At 45.4% G+C, this 19,646-nt stretch overlaps 1 protein-coding gene across 1 annotated transcript in view; it reads right to left on the reverse strand.

Moving 5' to 3' along the window:
• LOC143817819 (piwi-like protein 1) overlaps positions 1-19,646 on the reverse strand; it is a gene marked incomplete at its 5' end in the record, with an annotated part of 92,700 nt that overhangs the window by 3,235 nt on the left and 69,819 nt on the right. The window contains 3 exons of the mRNA XM_077299284.1: positions 7,470-7,626; positions 7,834-7,904; positions 8,206-8,309. Of these exons, the coding sequence (XP_077155399.1) occupies positions 7,470-7,626; positions 7,834-7,904; positions 8,206-8,309 (332 nt within the window). The remainder of the gene's footprint in view (positions 1-7,469; positions 7,627-7,833; positions 7,905-8,205; positions 8,310-19,646) is intronic.

The raw sequence follows: 19,646 nt of genomic DNA on the forward strand, positions 1-19,646 counted from the left end.
TATGGTGAGTACACAAAAAGCTCTGTTTCTCCTTAGCCTAGTTGGGGGATACAGGACCATGGAACGTCCCAAAGCAGTCACTGGGTGGGAAACAACAACCGAAAACATCAGGCTTCACGTAACAACTGTCTAGATGTGTGCCACCACAGCCTGCAGAATTTTTCCCCGCATACTACTAATAATCTTTATATAGCGCCAACATATTCTGCAGCGCTTTACAGCTTAACAGTTTCAAACACAACAGTCATAAGTAACAACATTAACAAGACAATAATTAAAGCAAATCAGCCAAAGTTTGAGTATGACCCATTATAGTGCTTCGAGAAAGTATGTAGGCTGGATCAAGTTGCGGCTTTACAGACCTGCTCCACCAATGCCGAATGGCCCAAGAAGCACCCACTGACCGAGTGGAGTGTGCTCTGATGCCCGTTGGGATAGGCTTACCTCTGATGCTGTAGGACTCCTGAATGATGGAACGAATCCATGTAGCCATCATTGCCTTCGAAACGGCTAGACCCTTCCTGTGACCCTCAGGAACACGAACAAGAAATCCGACCTTTGGAAGGACACCATCCTCGAGATATACCTTCTCAGAGCTCTGACTACATCCAGAGTATGGAAAGCCTTTTCCATCATGTGGACTGGAGTCGGACAAAATGAAAGAAGAACAGCGTCCTCATTAAGTTGAAAGGATGAGACAACCTTGGGCAAAAAGGATAGGGACGGCCTGAGGACAACCTTGTCCAGATGGAAAATAAGGAAAGGCGCCCGACAGGACAGAGCAGCTAGCTCCGAAACCCGCCTTACTGATGTGATTGAAACAAGAAAAACAACTTCCAGGATAGCAAGGTGAGCAAAATGTCCTGAAGCGGTTCAAAAGGAGCTTCCTGTAAGACTAAAAGGACAAAGTTAAGGTCCCATAGGTCTAAAGGCATGCGATAGGGGGGGGGGAAGCACATGTGTAACCCTCTAAATGAATGTCTTCACCTGAGGTATTGTTGCAATCCTTCGTTGGAATAAGACCGATAAGGCGGATATCTGGCCCTTGACCGAGCCGAGCGCCAGGCCTGAGACCAGGCCGTTCTGTAGGAGCTCCAAAATGGTGGGAATAGAGAAGAGGAGGGGGAAGACTTCCACGAGCCTTGAACCAAGCAAAACATGTCTTCCAGGTACGGTGATAAATGTGTACCGACGCAGGCTTACAAGCACTGATCATTGTGGACGTGACCCGTTGTAAAAAACCAGCCTGGGCCAGAATCCAGGATTCATCGGCCAAGTCGTTAAACACAGGGCCGCCGTGTTCTGGTGGTGAATCAGTCCCTGGGAGAGCAGATCTGAACGAACCAGCAGTTGCCAGGGTACATCGGCGACGAGGCACACCAACTCTGCGAAACACAACCGGCATGGCCAATCCGAAGCGACCAGGATCACTGGAACCCCTTCCGCCTTGAACTTCCAGATGACTCTCGGAAGAAGCGGCAGCGGGGGAAAAACGTACAGAAAACGGAACTGGCGCCACAAAAGAACCAGAGCACCCGCTCCTATGGCTCTTGGAACTCAAGACAGAGCTAAAAACCTGGAGACTTTGACGTTCAGTCTGGACGCCATCAGATCCACATCCGGGGTCCCCCAAAAAAGACAGATATGTTGGAAGTTCCCACTCCCCCGAGGCGAGACCCTGGCGGCTGAGGAAGTCTGCCGCCCAGTTTTCCAAGCCTGGTATGTGCACTGCTGAGAATGCGAGTTACTACACACATGGCCTCCCTGCTGCGGGTATCCCCTTGATGCTTGATGTATGCCACAGCCGTGGTGTTGTCCGATCGAATTCGGATTGGGTGACCAGCTAGGAGATAATGAAACTGCAGTAGCGCTAGCCATATCGCTCGGATTTCCAAGACATTGATTGGCAGTTTCGATTACTGAGATGACCAGCAGCCCTGAGCGGTGTGGTGACAAAAAACTGCTCCCCAGCCCAGAAGACTGGCATCTGTAGTCACCACTAGCCATTGGACCGGCAAAAAGGATTTTCCCTGGTTGAGGGAAGAACTCAATGTCCACCCTCTGAGAGTTTGCCTGACCTGCGGGGATAGGCGGCACCGGCAGTCGAGGAAGAAAGGGTTCCTGTCCCAAGCGGCTAGAAGAGCATGCTGTAGGGGCCGGAGGTGCATCTGTGCTAAAGGAACCGCTTCCAATGCTGTCACCATTTTCTAGAGTACCCTCATCGCAAAGGGGATGGAATGAGGGGATAACTGAAAAAGTGTGGGGGGCTCCTTGCTGAAGGGCTAGGACCTTGTCTTGAGGGAGAATCACCAACCCTCGCGAGGTGTCCAGGGTCATGCCTCAAAAGGGGATATCTGCTGAGCTGGAACGGGGGAAGACTTGGCTAAGTTTATCAGCCAACCTAGACGAGAAAGAGTATCTCAAGTGATACGAACGGACTCCGTGCAGTCGTGGAAAGACGGACCCTTGACCAAGAGTTCGTCCAGACAGGGCAGGACGACCAGGCCCCGAGAGTGCAGAATGGACATGACAGCCGCCCTGTGAAAACCCTGGGAGTAGTAGCGAGGCCGAAGGGCAAGGCTGTGAATTGAAAATGCTGTTCGCGAATGGTGAAACGCAGGAACTTTTGGGGGTGGGGGAATCGGGATGTCCAGGTAAGCATATCGAATAATTGATGGATGCTAGAAACTCCCCTTTTTCACTTGAGGTTATGACCGAACGAAGAGACTCCATGTGGAAATGACGGACCTTGACAAACTTGTTTAGAAGTTTGAGGTCTAGTATGGGTCTCACTTTTCTGTCCTTTCTTGGGACAACTACCGTATATACTCGAGTGTAAGCCGAGATTTTCAGCCCAAATTTTTGGGGTGAAAGTGCCCCTCTCGGCTTATACTCGAGTCACGGTCAGCGGGTGAGGGGGAGAGAGGATTGTCGCATACTCACCTAGTCCCGGCGCTCCTGACGCTGTCCCTGCCTGTCACACTGTCGTCGGGTGCCGCAGCTCTTCCCCTGTTCAGCAGTCACGTGGGACCGCTCATTAAAGTTATGAATATGGACTCCACTCCCATAGGGGTGGAGCCGCATATTCATTTCTCTAATCAGCGGTGCCAGTGACCGCTGACAGAGGAAGAGGCTGCGGCACCCGAAGACAGTGTGACAGGCAGGGACAGCGTCAGGAGCGCCGGGACTAGGTGAGTATTTTATATTCACCTGTCCACGTTCCAACCGCCGGGCGCCGCTCTGTCTTCCCGTCCTCTGGCTCTGACTGTTCAGGTCAGAGGGCGCGATGACGCATATAGTGTGCGCGCCACCCTCTGCCTGAACAGTCAGTGCAGAGAGACGCCGGGACGCTGAGGAGCTGCAAGCAAGAGAGGTGAGTATGTGTTTTTTTTTTTTTTTTATTGCAGCAGCAGCGTTATATATGGCACAGATTTATATGGCACATCTATGGGGCAACAATGAACAGTGCAGAGCATATATGGCACAGCTTTATAAGGAGCATCTATGGGGCAATAATGAACAGTGCAGAGCATATATGGCACAGCTTTATAAGGAGCATCTATGGGGCCATAATGAACGGTGCAGAGCATTGTATATGGGGCACAGATTTATATGGAGCATCTATGGGGCCATAATGAACGGTGCAGAGCATTATATGTGGCACAGCTTTATGTGGAGCATCTATGGGGCAATAATCAACGGTATGGAGCATTATATATGGCACAGCTTTATATGGAACCTCCTTTGGGGCAATAATGAACGGTATGGAGCATCTGTTTTTATTTTTGAAATTCACCGGTAGCTGCTGTATTTTCCACCCTAGGCTTATACTCGAGTCCATAAGTTTTCCCAGTTTTTTGTGGCAAAATTAGGGGGGGGTCGGCTTATACTCGGGTCGGCTTATACTCGAGTATATACGGTAATAGGTTGGAGTAGAATCCCTCAAACCTTTTGTTTCCCGGCACCGGAACAATGACGCCATTGCGGCGCAAAGAGTCTATGGCTCGGGAAAGAGTCTTTGCCCTTGATGCTGGAAGTTGGGAAGGAAAGAAACGAGTCGGGGGATTCGAAGAAAAATCGATTTTGTATCCGGAACACACCAGGTCTGTGACCCATTCGTCGTGAACGACTGAGAGCCAGACCTGGTGAAACAGAAGTAGGTGACCGCTTACCCTGCTGGTGTCGACTGGATAACCCCATGAGTCATTGGGAGGAAAATCTGTGGGACCTAGTTCCCTTAAATCCAGACTGTTTGGTCTGGCCCTTCCATTACTGATTGGACCTAAAGGATGCCTGGGGTCCTCTGTTCGCGCGAGGAGAGCGTCCTGATCCTGAAGAGGTAGTGGGATTGGACCAATCCGGATTGGCGAGAAAGGATCGGAAACGGATTTGTTGTTGACGCCGAAAAGGACACCTAAGCCTCTGCTGGGGAAGAAATTTGCTCTTTCCTCCCGTACCGTCCGAGATAAGCTGATCCAGTTTCTTTCCAAACAAACACCCACACTAGTAAGGAAGAGATGTCAGACTTTTTTGATGCAGAATCTGCCTTCCATTCTCTGAGCCATAAAGATCTTCTGATCGTGATGGCATTTGCCGCCGATAGAGTCGCACAGTTGGCCACATCCAAAGAAGCGTGTACCAGGTAATCTCCTGCCTGAGAAATATGGCTAGCCAGCTGCGCTGCTCCTGGAGGAAGATTACTGCTCTGAATAGAATTAGCCAAGGTCTCCGACAAAGAAACCATTGCTTTACCTACCCACACGGCAGCGAAGGAAGGATATAGAGCCGCACCTGAGACATCGAAGACAGATCGAGCCAAATTTTCTATCTGGTAGTCTGTGGGATTTTTAATAGATGATCTGTCCGGCAGGGATAGAAGGGTTTTGGATGCCAGGTGAGAGACTGGCGGGTCTACTGCAGGGGACTTGGCCCAATCCTTTCTGAGATCTGCTGAGAAAGGGTACTTCGCCTCAAGCGGTTTTTGTCTTGTAAAGCACTTATCCGGTCCCTCCCTGTGTAGATTAACTATATCCCGAAACTCCGGGTGAATGGTTAATGGTCTATGAGGACGCTTAGCTTATTTGAAGCACACAGCGTGATCCGGCACAGAGCTGGAGTCTTAATCAACCTCCAGATTTTGGTTGACGGCCTCAGAGAATCAACAGTCCTCTGAAAGTCTGGCGAAACGGGATCTAAGGAGACGTCCGATTCATACTCAGAATAGAGTTCACTACCAACATTTGTTGAGGGAGAACGAGAAATGGAGCTCAGAGACGCCATGGCACGTGAGTGTACGTGGGACGTACTGCGGATCAATTTCCTAGACGCTTGTACATTTCTAGATTGTGTGCTGCCCCTGCTAGCCCGAGAAAAAAAAAAATCCTCCTCCAAGATGGCGCCATCTGTGCATGTGCAGTGGCAGCTATCGGATCTCCTCTATAGACACAAATAGATGCTACTGCGCAGGTGCCATTTTAAAATGGATTTTTTTTTGAGGGATCAGTGATCTGTCAGCAGTCTGCATTATGAATACCTAATCAGACCACCAGATGAAGCCCCCCACCCCTGGGCACGAGCAGATCATTCACTCAAAACTGAAAATGAAGATTCCACAACAACCACAAGACGGATTCCATCACCAGCGGCACTTTAAGCCCCTTCCTGGGTCCCTGTAAGGACACAAGGAACGGTCTTTCCTCCAGGCCTCTGTAACAGACAGTTATCTTCTAAAAAATACCAGAACGAGGGTGCCACCCTAGATCGAGAAAATAATTTTTCATATAGAACTAACAAATATGGCTACATAGCGTGGAATATGATAGTAATAGTGGTGATGATAATAATAATAATACTAGTAGTACCGCTATGTAGTGTGATAGTATCTGTTAAGGGAGCAAGACTGTCCTTCACTATTAATCGGGAAAATTAGCCAAAGAAAAAAACAGAAATAAAAAAACCAGAGTAGTTAATATAAAATCATGAAGATTTTATTAAGTAATAATACATCAGATTTATAACATGAATAGAGCAAATGCAATAGAAAATAATATTTAAAATGTATAAAGGGCGCACCTAACCATTAGAAATTCTATATTTAGCAGTTGCCACATATAACGTGCAAAAGACGTAGTAAAAAATAGTAAAAAAAATATAAATGTATAAAAAAATAATTTAATAACCACTAATGGGCACCGCTGACACAGTGATCTCATGCAGAAAATGCTAGTGTGCAAACAGTGTGCAAGCCAAAGTACATATGCAAGAGAGTTGAAATAGTAATTAGGCTGAACTGTACAAAAATACCACTAGGTGTCGCTGTTGATAACAGAAAGTGTTGGCACACGGGAAAAGAGATTGATAGTAATAAGAAAACATAATGCGGTCATGATAGACATGTACTTACTATGCTCTTAAGATCCCGGTTTCCTGGATGGTGCCCTCCCCAACGCGCGTTTCGGCATGCTGCCTTCGTCAGGCGCCATCCAGGAAATTGGGATCTTAAGAGCATAGTAAGTACATGTCTATCATGACCGCATTATGTTTTCTTATTACTATCAATCTCTTTTCCCGTGTGCCAACACTTGCTGTTATCAACAGCGACACCTAGTGGTATTTTTGTACAGTTCAGCCTAATTACTATTTCAACTCTCTTGCATATGTACTTTGGCTTGCACACTGTTTGCACACTAGCATTTTCCGCATGAGATCACTGTGTCAGCGGTGCCCATTAGTGGTTATCACATTTTTTATGCATTTATATTTTTTTTTTACTATTTTTTACCACGTCTTTTGCACGTTATATGTGGCAACTACTAAATATAGAATTTCTAATGGTTTGGTGCGCCCTTTATACATTTTAAATATTATTTTCTATTGCATTTGCTCTATTCATGTTATAAATCTGATGTATTATTACTTAATAACATTTTCATGATTTTATATTAACTACTCTGGACTTTTTGATTGGGTTTTTTTTCCTCTGTTTTTTCTTTAGATATCTTCTAACTACACATCTTTTAACATCTGGAGTTTGAAGTTTCTCTTCCTTCTGATTATTTAGACTATAGAAGGATGATGGAACAAGGCTTTCCTTCCTTTTTAAAAAAAAAACAGTAGAGAAGTTTGGTGCCGCTGTAATCGTCCGGAGAATCTTATTGTCAGGTCATTTCACTGCACACGGTACGTTGTAAAACAAACAAACAAAAAGAAAACTACAAAATTATGGCAGAATTTTTTTTTTCCCACCATTTTCCCCCCACTAGGAATTACTTTCCGATTCATCAGTACATTTTATGGTAAAATGAATGGCGTCATTCAACACTACAACTCATCCCGCAATGAACAAGTCCTCGTACGGATATATTGATGGAGAAATTAAAAAAAGGGTTTTGTTGTTTTTTTAATACTAAAAGTACAAAAATTAAAATTGTGTCAGGAACCATAAGGGTTAGGGGCCACCTCTGCCGCACCTGTAATTCTGTTTAGCAGACTTGATGCAATCAATGAACTGTGGGATCTCGTAGTTCACTAAGGTCTTGAGCTGCCCGTCGCCTACTCCGTCTCTGTAGATGATGATGCGCTGCGGCAGGTTTCCTTCGTTAGTCTTGGTCCATGCGTGCAGCGCCGCTAAAGAGAAAGAAAGGACATAAAGACAGAAAAAAATCATAATGGCATCGTGATACCAGTAAATAAGGCAGCCCACAGGCGCACTGAAATTCTGCTATAGGCCACAGACATCGGATCGGTGGGGATCAGACACCCCTGCATCAGATGTGTGCAGCGCCGTATACGTGTTTGTTCTGCACATTTGGAACTTTTTATTATATTTTTTACCTTGCATACAAACTTTTAGGCCATCGACAATCTCTTGTCTCTGATCCTGGACGACGCATCGGGAAAACCAGCTAAAATAGAAAGGTCAGAGGTTACTTAGGGCTCACTCAGAATAAGGCCGCCATCTCATAGGCTGCTATGGGCCTACAAGACATCAGGGGCACAATGGCATCAGTGCCGGCCCACTCTGGGGTGCGGGGCTGAGGGGCACGGAGGCTGTAGACCGTGGGGGCAATTAGTTTATTCTGGGGGCTGCGTACAATGGTGGCTGTATCCGGAGGGGGCGCTCAGGGTCCTTGCTCCAGTTCTCTGCATTAGCCGGAGTGAGGAGCCAGCAATGTATGAGGAACCCGGACGTGGCGGATACATTACCGAGTCATTTGCTTGTTCGTGCTCGCGACAAAGCCAGCAATAGATCTCCTCCCCTGCAGGGTGTCGTGGTAGCAATCAATCCCAATAATTATTGCTTTATCCAGCTGAGGAAAAAAAAAAAAAATATGTGTATTATGTAAATATATATATATATATATATATATATATATATATATATATATATCTTGAGAAAGGCTCAGGTGGAGACGAAACGTCGCCCAGAACAGTGGGTTGATAAAACGTTCCACATTTTCATTGAAGGAATTGAACTTTTATTTTGAAAATATATTGGTCAGCGACCAGCTGATTGGTCAGCGACGGGCACAGTCCGGCCGCGAATTCGCCCCTCCATACTCCCCTCCAGTCAGTGCTCACACAATGGCTGCATTACACCGTGTTATGCCGCTGTGTAACGCAGTCCATTAACACTGCTATTAACCCTGTGTACCTATGGGGCATCAATAGTAAAAAGATCTAATGTTAAAAAAAAAAAATAAATTATATACTCACCTTCTGGTGCCTTTGCCGCTCCTCACGACGCTCCGGGCCATGCACTGCGCTCTCGCGAGATGATGACGTAGCGGTCTTATGAGACCGCTACGTCATCATCTCACGAGACCACAATGCATTCTTGGGACCTGAGGGTCGCGAGGAGCATCACTAAATTAGAATTCAGTAGGTGCATGTGCATCATTTGTATTGCGTTCGGACCATAAGCAGTGCTGGCTTCTCCCCTTATTTTTCTTTAGCATCGCTAAACGCCTGGCCTGGATCCGGGGGCCGCCGGAAGGTGAGTATATAACTATTTTTTATTTTAGTTCTTTTTTTTTTTTTTTTTTTTTAAACAGGGATATGGTGCCCACATTGCTATATGCTACTTGGCTGTGGTATATTTCTCTGCTGTAATTGTGCATCACGAATCGTGGTATGTGTTAAAGAGGAGGGCCCACTGAGACTCTTTCGCCCGGGGCTCTCAAAAACCTGGAGCCGGCCCTGGCTTCACTGATTGGTCACGTCCGGCCGCCCGCGAATTGGGGCGGAATTTGTACCACGCTTCGCTAATTGGTCGCGCCCGGCCGAATCCTGTGTATAAATTGCATTATTCTGAAAACTTCATAAATAAACTACATACATATTCTAGAATACCCGATGCGTTTGAATCGGGCCACCATCTAATGTGTATATATCTCTATATATCTAAAGACAGAGAGAGAGAGAGAGAGAGAGAGAGAGAAAAAAAAGCCAACCAGCACTCCTAATGTGAACACGTGCAAAGTTGCAAACTGCATCATATAGATAAAAAAAACACAGCCGCACATGTGCATGACTCATGTACTGCTGTGTAATATATATATATGTATATATATATATATATATATATATATATATATATACATATATATATATATATATACATACACACACACACACATACAAACACATACATATATACACAGTACAGGCCAAAAGTTTGGACACACCTTCTCATTTAAAGATTTTTCTGTATTTTCATGACTATGAAAATTGTAAATTCACACCGAAGGCATCAAAACTATGAATTAACACATGTGGAATTATTTACTTAACAAAAAAAGTGTGAAATAACTGAAATTATGTCTTATATTCTAGGTTCTTCAAAGTAGCCACCTTTTGCTTTGATGACTGCTTTGCACACTCTTGGCATTCTCTTGATGAGCTTCAAGAGGTAGTCACCGGGAATGGTTTTCACTTCACAGGTGTGCCCTGTCAGGTTTAATAAGTGGGATTTCTTGCCTTATAAATGGGGTTGGGACCATCAGTTGTGTTGCGCAGAAGTCTGGTGGATACACAGCTGATAGTCCTACTGAATAGACTGTTAGAATTTGTATTATGGCAAGAAAAAAGCAGCTAAGTAAAGAAAAACAAGTGGCCATCATTACTTTAAGAAATGAAGGTCAGTCAGTCTGAAAAATTGGGAAAACTTTGAAAGTGTCCCCAAGTGCAGTGGCAAAAACCATCAAGCGCTACAAAGAAACTGTCTCATATGAGGACCGCCCCAGGAAAGGAAGACCAAGAGTCACCTCTGCTTCTGAGGATAAGTTTATCCGAGTCACCAGCCTCAGAAATCGCAGGTTAAAAGCAGTTCAGATTAGAGACCAGGTCAATGCCACACAGAGTTCTATCAGCAGACACATCTCTACAACAACTGTTAAGAGGAGACTTTGTGCAGCAGGCCTTCATGGTAAAATAGCTGCTAGGAAACCACTGCTAAGGACAGGCAACAAGCAGAAGAGACTTGTTTGGGCTAAAGAACACAAGGAATGGACATTAGACCAGTGGAAATCTGTGCTTTGGTCTGATGAGTCCAAATTTGAGATCTTTGGTTCCAACCACCGTGTCTTTGTGCGACGCAGAAAAGGTGAACGGATGGACTCTACATGCCTGGTTCCCACTGTGAAGCATGGAGGAGGAGGTGTGATGGTGTGGGGGGGCTTTGCTGGTGACACTGTTGGGGATTTATTCAAAATTGAAGGCATACTGAACCAGCATGGCTACCACAGCATCTTGCAGCGGCATGCTATTCCATCCGGTTTGCGTTTAGTTGGACCATCATTTATTTTTAAACAAGACAATGACCCCAAACACACCTCCAGGCTGTGTAAGGGCTATTTGTCCAAGAAGGAGAGTGATGGGGTGCTACGCCAGATGACCTGGCCTCCACAGTCACCAGACCGGAATCCAATCGAGATGGTTTGGGGTGAGCTGGACCGCAGAGTGAAGGCAAAAGGGCCAACAAGTGCTAAGCATCTCTGGGAACTCCTTCAAGATTGTTGGAAGACCATTCCCGGTGACTACCTCTTGAAGCTCATCAAGAGAATGCCAAGAGTGTGCAAAGCAGTCATCAAAGCAAAAGGTGGCTACTTTGAAGAACCTAGAATATAAGACATAATTTCAGTTGTTTCACGCTTTTTTGTTAAGTATATAATTCCACATGTGTTAATTCATAGTTTTGATGCCTTCAGTGTGAATGTACAATTTTCATAGACATGAAAATACAGAAAAATCTTTAAATGAGGTGTGTCCAAACTTTTGGTCTGTACTGTGTATATATATATATATATATATATATATATATATATATATATATATATATATATATATATATATATATATATATATATATATATATATATATATATATATAATCTAGATACATTATATAATGGCAATAATGTAACATTATTTAATGTAACTGTCTTGAAAAGTTGCAGGTCGCACCCAGGTGTTAATGTGTATTTTCCTGAGACAAGTAGACTTCTGTCTCTAACCTCACCAGGGGGTCCTGCTGGAGGCCAAGAAGAAAGGTAACATTTGATATCTCCTAGCTCTTGAAAGAGATGTTAACTACGGCCTGATAGTATCTCTGTGACAGCTGTTACACAAAGGATCTCAAGAGAAAAGAATATATTGATTGGGGGGGCGCGGCCGTGGACCAATCAACATACAAGCAATTATGATATTAACCTGAGGGGCTGGTCTAGAAACCTGACCTCCAGACCAAAGCTATAAATTAGACCTGTATACCTAAAAAACGTGTTCACATGTGAGGGCAGCCTGAGACGCTCATGTGTTCCACCAACTCCATTCACCCCCCCTTCCTCAGGGAGCACAAAGCAAACTACCAGTTAGATGATTTCTGTAAGTTTTCTCCTGTTTATTTTTATACTGTTTAGCATAAGTTGTCTTTATTATCATATTTTTATACCTTTTCTTACTGTAAGCACTGAACCTTTTTTGTATTAAAGTATAAAACTTTAACAAGTTGAACCTTGAATGTTCTAAAAGAATCCATAGCCTAAGGTGTGTGAGCCTTATGAGTGGTAGTATTAATATTTCCGAGACTCATCGCCCGTGTGTTCGATGAGTGGTGGCAGCATGTATGAGCGGGTGTGTGTCCTGGGTCTGTGTGTGATTTATGCTCCCATTAGAGCATAGGACAGAGGTTGAATGCTGGACTGAGAGTGGGGAGACAGATTAACCCTTGCAGGCACAGCCCAAGTCACGTGCTGAGAGCGGGCACGTGACGAATTAGTTACACTGTGAAGGGTTAAACTAAGAAAAATTAAAGGCTTCATTTTGTGCTTTTCGACTCCATTTTGCTGTTTTGAGATAAATTCTGTTACTAGGCTAAAGTTCATTGTTGTTATGAGACCTTGACAATTTGAAAATCACTGACTCAACCATGAAGGGTCACTCCAGATCCTCCCTCAACAGCTTGGCGCCCAAAAGTGGGGTCCCCAAACAGGGACGCCTCTGCCCCCCGGAGGACAACAAGACAAAGGACCCTCGGACCAGACACAGGCACTGGAAAATTGGGACTGATCATCCCCCACAACAACCACGGTGAGTTGGCAGTTATACTGTTCAGACTGACTGGTGTGGTTTTCCTGTGTTTGTTGCTGCAAAGAGGATGTGAGGTTGTCCCCGATGGTGGGGTGATTCTTTGGTGGAATCATATAGAGGTGTAGTTCCGTTGGGGGCCCAGTGTTCGAACCGTACCTCATAAGGGACGGACACTCCGGATTGACCAGTGATTGTAACGCTCTTTTTAGTCAAAATATCCTGAAATCTTGATCACTGTTAGAATCAGGCATGGTGAGGTGATGGAAGATTGGGTAGGATACGTACCTCAGGAATATATACATTGCGTGCAGAACTATTAGGCAAGTTATATTTTGATCACATGATACTTTTTATACATGTTGTCCTACTCCAAGCTGTTCAGGCTTGAGAGCCAACTACAAATTAAGTAAATCAGGTGATGTGCATCTCTGTAATGAGGAGGGGTGTTGTCTAATTACATCAACGCCCTATATTAGGTGTGCTTAATTATTAGGCAACTTCCTTTCCTTTGGCAAAATGGATCAGAAGAGAGATTTGACGGGCTCTGAAAAGTCCGAAATTGTGAGATGTCTTGCAGAGGTATGCAGCGGTCTTGAAATTGCCAAACTTTTGAAGCGTGATCACCGAACAATCAAGCGTTTCATGGCAAATAGCCAACAGCATCGCAATAAGCGTGTTGGGCAAAAAAGGCGCAAAATAACTGCCCATGAATTGAGAAAAATCAAGCTTGAAGCTGCCAAGATGCCATTTGCCACCAGTTTTGCCATATTTCAGAGCTGCAACGTTACTGGAGTAACAAAAAGTACAAGGTGTGCGATACTCAGGGACATGGCCAAGGTAAGGAAGGCTGAAAACGACCACCTGTGAACAAGAAAAAAGAAATGTCAAGACTGGGCCAAGAAATATCTTAAGACCGATGGGGCCATAAGATCAACATGTTAGGGCATGTTAGGTTAGGCTATGGGTTGAACTAGATGGACTTAAAGTCTTCCTTCAACCTTAATAACTATGATACTATGACTTTTCAAAGGTTTTATGGACTGATGAAATGAGAGTGACTCTTGATGGACCAGATGGATGGGCCAGAGGCTGGATCAGTAAAGGGCAGAGAGCTCCACTCCGACTCAGACGCCAGCAAGGTGGAGGTGGGGTACTGGTATGGGCTGGTATCATCAAAGATGAACTTGTGGGACCTTTTCAGGTTGAGGATGGAGTGAAGCTCAACTCCCAGACCTACTGCCAGTTTCTGGAAGACAACTTCTTCAAGCAGTGGTACAGGAAGAAGTCGGTATCGTTCAAGAAAAACATGATTTTCATGCAGGACAATGCTCCATCACATGCCTCCATCTACTCCACAGCGTGGCTGGCCAGTAAAGGTCTCAAAGAAGAAAAAATAATGACATGGCCCCCTTGTTCACCTGATCTGAACCCCATAGGGAACCTGTGGTCCCTCATAAAATGTGAGATCTACAGGGAGGTAAAACAGTGCACCTCTCGGAGCAGTGTCTGGAGGCTGTGGTGGCTGCTGCACGCAATGTTGGTCGTAAACAGATCAAGCAACTGACAGAATCTATGGATGGAAGGCTGCTGAGTGTCATCATAAAGAAAGGGGGCTATATTAGTCACTCATTTTTAGAGGTTTTGTTTTTGCATGTCAGAAATGTTTATTTCTAAATTTTGTGCAGTGATATTGTTTTTTCTGGTGAAAATAAACAAGTGAGATGGGGATATATTTGGTTTTTATTAAGTTGCCTAATAATTCTGCACAGTAATAGTTATCTGCACAAACAGATATCCTCCTAAGATAGCTAAAACTATAAGGCCATGTTCACACAGTGCGTTTTTTACCGCGGAACCGCGGCGGTTTTGCCGCTGCGGTTCCGCAGCTGTTTTCCATGCAGGGTACAGTACACTGTACCCTATGGAAAACAGGACACACTGTGCACATGGTCCGGAAATTTAAAAAAAAAGCCGTGCTGAATAGCTCCCGGAAAAAAGAAGGAGCATGTCAATTCTTCTTCCTGAACCGCAGCGGTTCTGCACCCATAGACCTCCATTGTGAGGTCAAAATCGCAGTAAAACACGCAGATCAAAAATATATCTGCGTGTTTTACTGCGGTTTGATGTGCAGAACCGCTGCTGCAGGAAGTGCGGGGGAGCGGGCGGAAGTGCGGGGCCGGAAGTGCGTGGGCGGAGAGACATGGAGGCATACCGTCGCATGGGGATCGTGTCGGCCGTTTGATTGATTTGGTATATGTGTGTGTGTGTGTGTGTGTGTGTGTATGTGTGTGTATGTGTGTGTATGTGTGTGTGTGTGTGTGTGTGTGTGTGTGTGTGTGTGTGTGTGTGTGCGTGCGCGCGCGCGTGTCCCCATGCGACGATAGTGCCTCCATTGTGCTAAGTCGCCGTATGGACTACTCCTCCCATCCGGTATTAGGATGGGAGAGTTGTCCCTGTGTCCGGCGACTTAGCACAATAGTAAAGTTACACAAAACACCTACACACAATACACATACATGACACACAGTACAGTACATACAACACATAACATAGAGTATATACTCACCAACAGCACACTTGTAGGCGAAGCCCTCGATCCTCCAGGAAAAAATCACAAAATAATAAACCAAATCCATACTCCCTGTCCGCAGAATCCATAAAACGAGTGTCCCACGCCGATCGGCTGCTCTCCGGCAATACACTGCCAGGAGCGAAGCTCCTAGCAGTGTATCGCGTACTGTCCCGGAGCTCAATGACTCCGGCGTCTCGGTTAACAGCAGTACAGCTGCGTTGAACTTTCCCACGCAGCACTGCCGTTAAGCGAGAGAGCCGGGGTCAATGACCGCCGGTAAACTCGCGCATGCGCAGTGACACACCGACAGGAACTATGGCTCCTGTCAGTGTGTTGCTGCATCCGTGGAGAGCAGACATATCTCTGGATGTGTCTGTTCTCCATGGAAAATCTTCGTGGGATACGTGGCACTTAAATACGTGGCACTTAAATACGTGACACGTGTCACTTATACGTGATACGTGTCACTTAAATACGTGGCACGTGGCACTGAAATACGTGGCACGTGGCACTTAAATACGTGGCACTGAAATACGTGATACGTGGCACTTAAATACGTGGCACTTAAATACGTGATACGTGGCACTGAAATACGTGGCACTGAAATACGTGGCACTGAAATACGTGGCACTGAAATACGTGGCACTGAAATACGTGGCACTGAAATACGTGGCACGTGGCACTGAAATACGTGGCACGTGGCACTGAAATACGTGGCACGTGGCACTGAAATACATGGCACGTGGCACTGAAATACGTGGCACTGAAATACGTGGCACTGAAATACGTGGCATGTGGCACTGAAATACGTGGCACTTAAATACGTGGCACTGAAATACGTGGCACTTAAATACGTGGCACGTGGCACTTAAATACGTGGCACGTGGCACTTAAATACGTGGCACGTGGCACTTAAATACGTGGCACGTGGCACTTAAATACGTGGCACGTGGCACTTAAATACGTGGCACGTATCACGTGGCACTGAAATACGTGATACGTGGCACTTAGGCTATGTTCACATTTGCGTTGTGCGCCGCAGCGTCGGCGCCGCAACACACAACGCAAAGTAAAACGCAGCAAAACGCATGCACAACGCTGCGTTTTGCGCCGCATGCGTCCTTTTTTCGATTGATTTTGGACGCAGCAAAAATGCAACTTGCTGCGTCCTCTGCGCCCGGATGCGTGCGCTGCAGTGACGCATGCGGCGCAAAACGCGGAGCGCTGTCATTCAAAACACGTCCACTCATTTTGGTGTTTAGTCCCAAAATGGAGGATGGAAGAAGAAAAGGGTTGGACAAGGAAATGACATCATTTTTTTTTCCCCCCCCCCCCCACTGCAGTAAACTTTATTTCTGTCAAACACAGACAATCTGCAGACAAAACTGCATCAAAAAACGCACTAAAAAACGCACTAAAAAACGCACCAAAAACGCACCAAAAACGCACCAAAAAACGCACCTGCGTTTTCTGCAGAGACCTGCAGTTTCAGTCAGGAAAAAAAAAGGATGGAAATCCTGAACGTGTGAACATAGCCTAAAAGCCCCACTCCAACTTCCAAAAATATTAAGCTTTGATATTTACGAGTCTTTTGGGCTGATTGAGAACATAGGTGTTGATCAATAATAAAAATAATCCTCTAAAATACAACTTGCCTAATAATTCTACAATATAATATATACCGTATATACTCGAGTATAAGCTGAGATTTTCAGCCCACTTTTTTGGGCTGAAATTGCCCCTCTCGGCTTATACTCGAGTCATACCCGGGGGTCGGCAGGGGAGGGGGAGCGGGGGCTGTCTAAAAATACTCACCTAGTCCAGGCGTGGTCCCTGCAGGTCCCTGTCTTCCCCAGCGCCGGCAGCAGCAGCTTCAGCGTCTTCCTGCACTGAGCGGTCACATGGTCCCGCTCATTACAGTAAATGAATATTCGGCTCCACCTCCCATAGGGGTGGAGCCGCATAGTCATTACTGTAATCAGCGGGACCATGTGACCGCTGAGTACAGGATGAAGCGCTGCAGCGTCGGGGAAGCGGGATCTACACAGCGGCAGGACCAGGTGAGTATACGGGGAGGGGAGCGCTGCGCGATAGTCACCTGCTCCTCGTTCCGGGCGCCGATCTGTCTCCAGCAGTGACGCTGAGGTCAGAGGGCGCGGTGACGCGGTCAGTGCGCGCCCTCTGCTGAACGTCAGTGCTGGAGACAGATCGGCGCCCGGAACGAGGAGCAGGTGACTATTGAAAGTGCCGGGGGCCTGAGCGACGGAGAGGTGAGTATGTGATTTATTATTTTATCGCAGCAAATGGGGCAAGTGTCTGTATGGAGCATCTATGGGGCCATAACGTTCCTGCAGCACTATATGGGGCCATAACGTACCTGCAGCACTATATGGGGCCATAACATTCCTGCAGCACTATATGGGGCCATAACATTCCTGGAGCACTATATGGGGCCATAACATTCCTGGAGCACTATATGGGGCCATAACATTCCTGGAGCACTATATGGGGCCATAACATTCCTGGAGCACTATATGGGGCCATAACATTCCTGGAGCACTATATGGGGCCATAACATTCCTGCAGCACTATATGGGGCCATAACATTCCTGCAGCACTATATGGGGCCATAACATTCCTGCAGCACTATATGGGGCCATAACATTCCTGGAGCACTATATGGGGCCATAACATTCCTGCAGCACTATATGGGGCCATAACATTCCTGCAGCACTATATGGGGCCCTAACATTCCTGCAGCACTATATGGGGCCATAACATTCCTGCAGCACTATATGGGGCCATAACATTCCTGCAGCACTATATGGGGCCCTAACATTCCTGCAGCACTATATGGGGGCCCTAACATTCCTGCAGCACTATATGGGGCCATAACATTCCTGCAGCACTATATGGGGGCCCTAACATTCCTGCAGCACTATATGGGGACCATAACGTTCCTGCAGCACTATATGGGGCCATAACATTCCTGCAGCACTATATGGGGGCCATAACGTTCCTGCAGCACTATATGGGGCCATAACATTCCTGCAGCACTATATGGGGGCCCTAACATTCCTGCAGCACTATATGGGGACCATAACGTTCCTGCAGCACTATATGGGGCCATAACATTCCTGCAGCACTATATGGGGGCCATAACGTTCCTGCAGCACTATATGGGGCCATAACATTCCTGCAGCACTATATGGGGCCATAACGTTTCTGCAGCACTATATAGGGGCATAATGTTTGTGCAGCACTATATGGGGCAAGTGTCTGTATGGGGCCATAAATAACGTTTGTAGGGCACTACGGCATATGGGGCAAGTGTCTGTATGGAGCATCTTATAGGGCCATAACATTTGTGCAGCACTATAAGGGGCAAATATCTTTATAGAGCATCTTATGGGGCCATAATCAGCATTTGTGCAGCATTATATTGGGCAAATGTGTCTGTAGAGCATCTTATGGGGCCATTATTAACCTTTATGCAGGATTATATGGGGCATATTTTAATATGGAGCATCTTATGGGGCCATAATGAACAGTATGGAGCATTATATGGGGCTCCTGATTCAATATGGATATTCAAAGACACTTAACCTACTGATGTCTCAATTAATTTTACTTTTATTGGTATCTATTCTTACTTTTGACATTTACCGGTAGCTGCTGCATTTTCCCCCCTAGGCTTATACTCGAGTCAATAAGTTTTCCCAGTTTTTTGTGGCAAAATTAGGGGGGTCGGCTTATACTCGAGTATATATATATATATATATATATATATATATATATATATATATATATATATATATATATATATATATATATACACAATATATATACACACATATACATATATATATATACATATATATTTTTCAGCTGAAGAGCGCATAGTAAATATCTGTGGTTAGTTATAGCACCTCACTTCTCTTATTTTCCCATCACGCCTCTCATTTTCTCCCTTACACCCCTCATTTTCCCCCTCACTCCTCTCATTCCCCCCTAACACTTGTCATTTCGACCTCACATCTGTCATTTTCCGATCACTCCACTATTTTCCCTCACTCCTTTTCATTTTCACCTCACACCTCTCATTTTCACCTCACACCTCTCATTTTCACCTCAGTATATACATGTTTGTCATCTCCCTTATATATAGTATACACCTGTATGTCTTCTCCTGTATATAGTATATACCTGTATGTCATCTCCCCTGTATATAGCATATACCTGCTGTGTGTCATCTCCCCTGTATATAGTATATACCTGTATGTCATCTCCTCCTATATATAGTATATACCTGTATGTAATCTCCTCCTGTATATAGTATATACCTGTGTGTCATCTCACCTATATATAGTATATATCTGTGTGTCATCTCCTCCTGTATATAGTATATACCTGTATGTCATCTCCTCCTATACATAGCATATACCTGTATGTCATCTCCTCCTGTTTATACTATATACCTGTAGGT

This window comes from Ranitomeya variabilis, chromosome 3 (assembly GCF_051348905.1).
Source record: "Ranitomeya variabilis isolate aRanVar5 chromosome 3, aRanVar5.hap1, whole genome shotgun sequence".
In the NCBI taxonomy this organism is placed as follows: Eukaryota; Metazoa; Chordata; class Amphibia; order Anura; family Dendrobatidae; genus Ranitomeya; species Ranitomeya variabilis.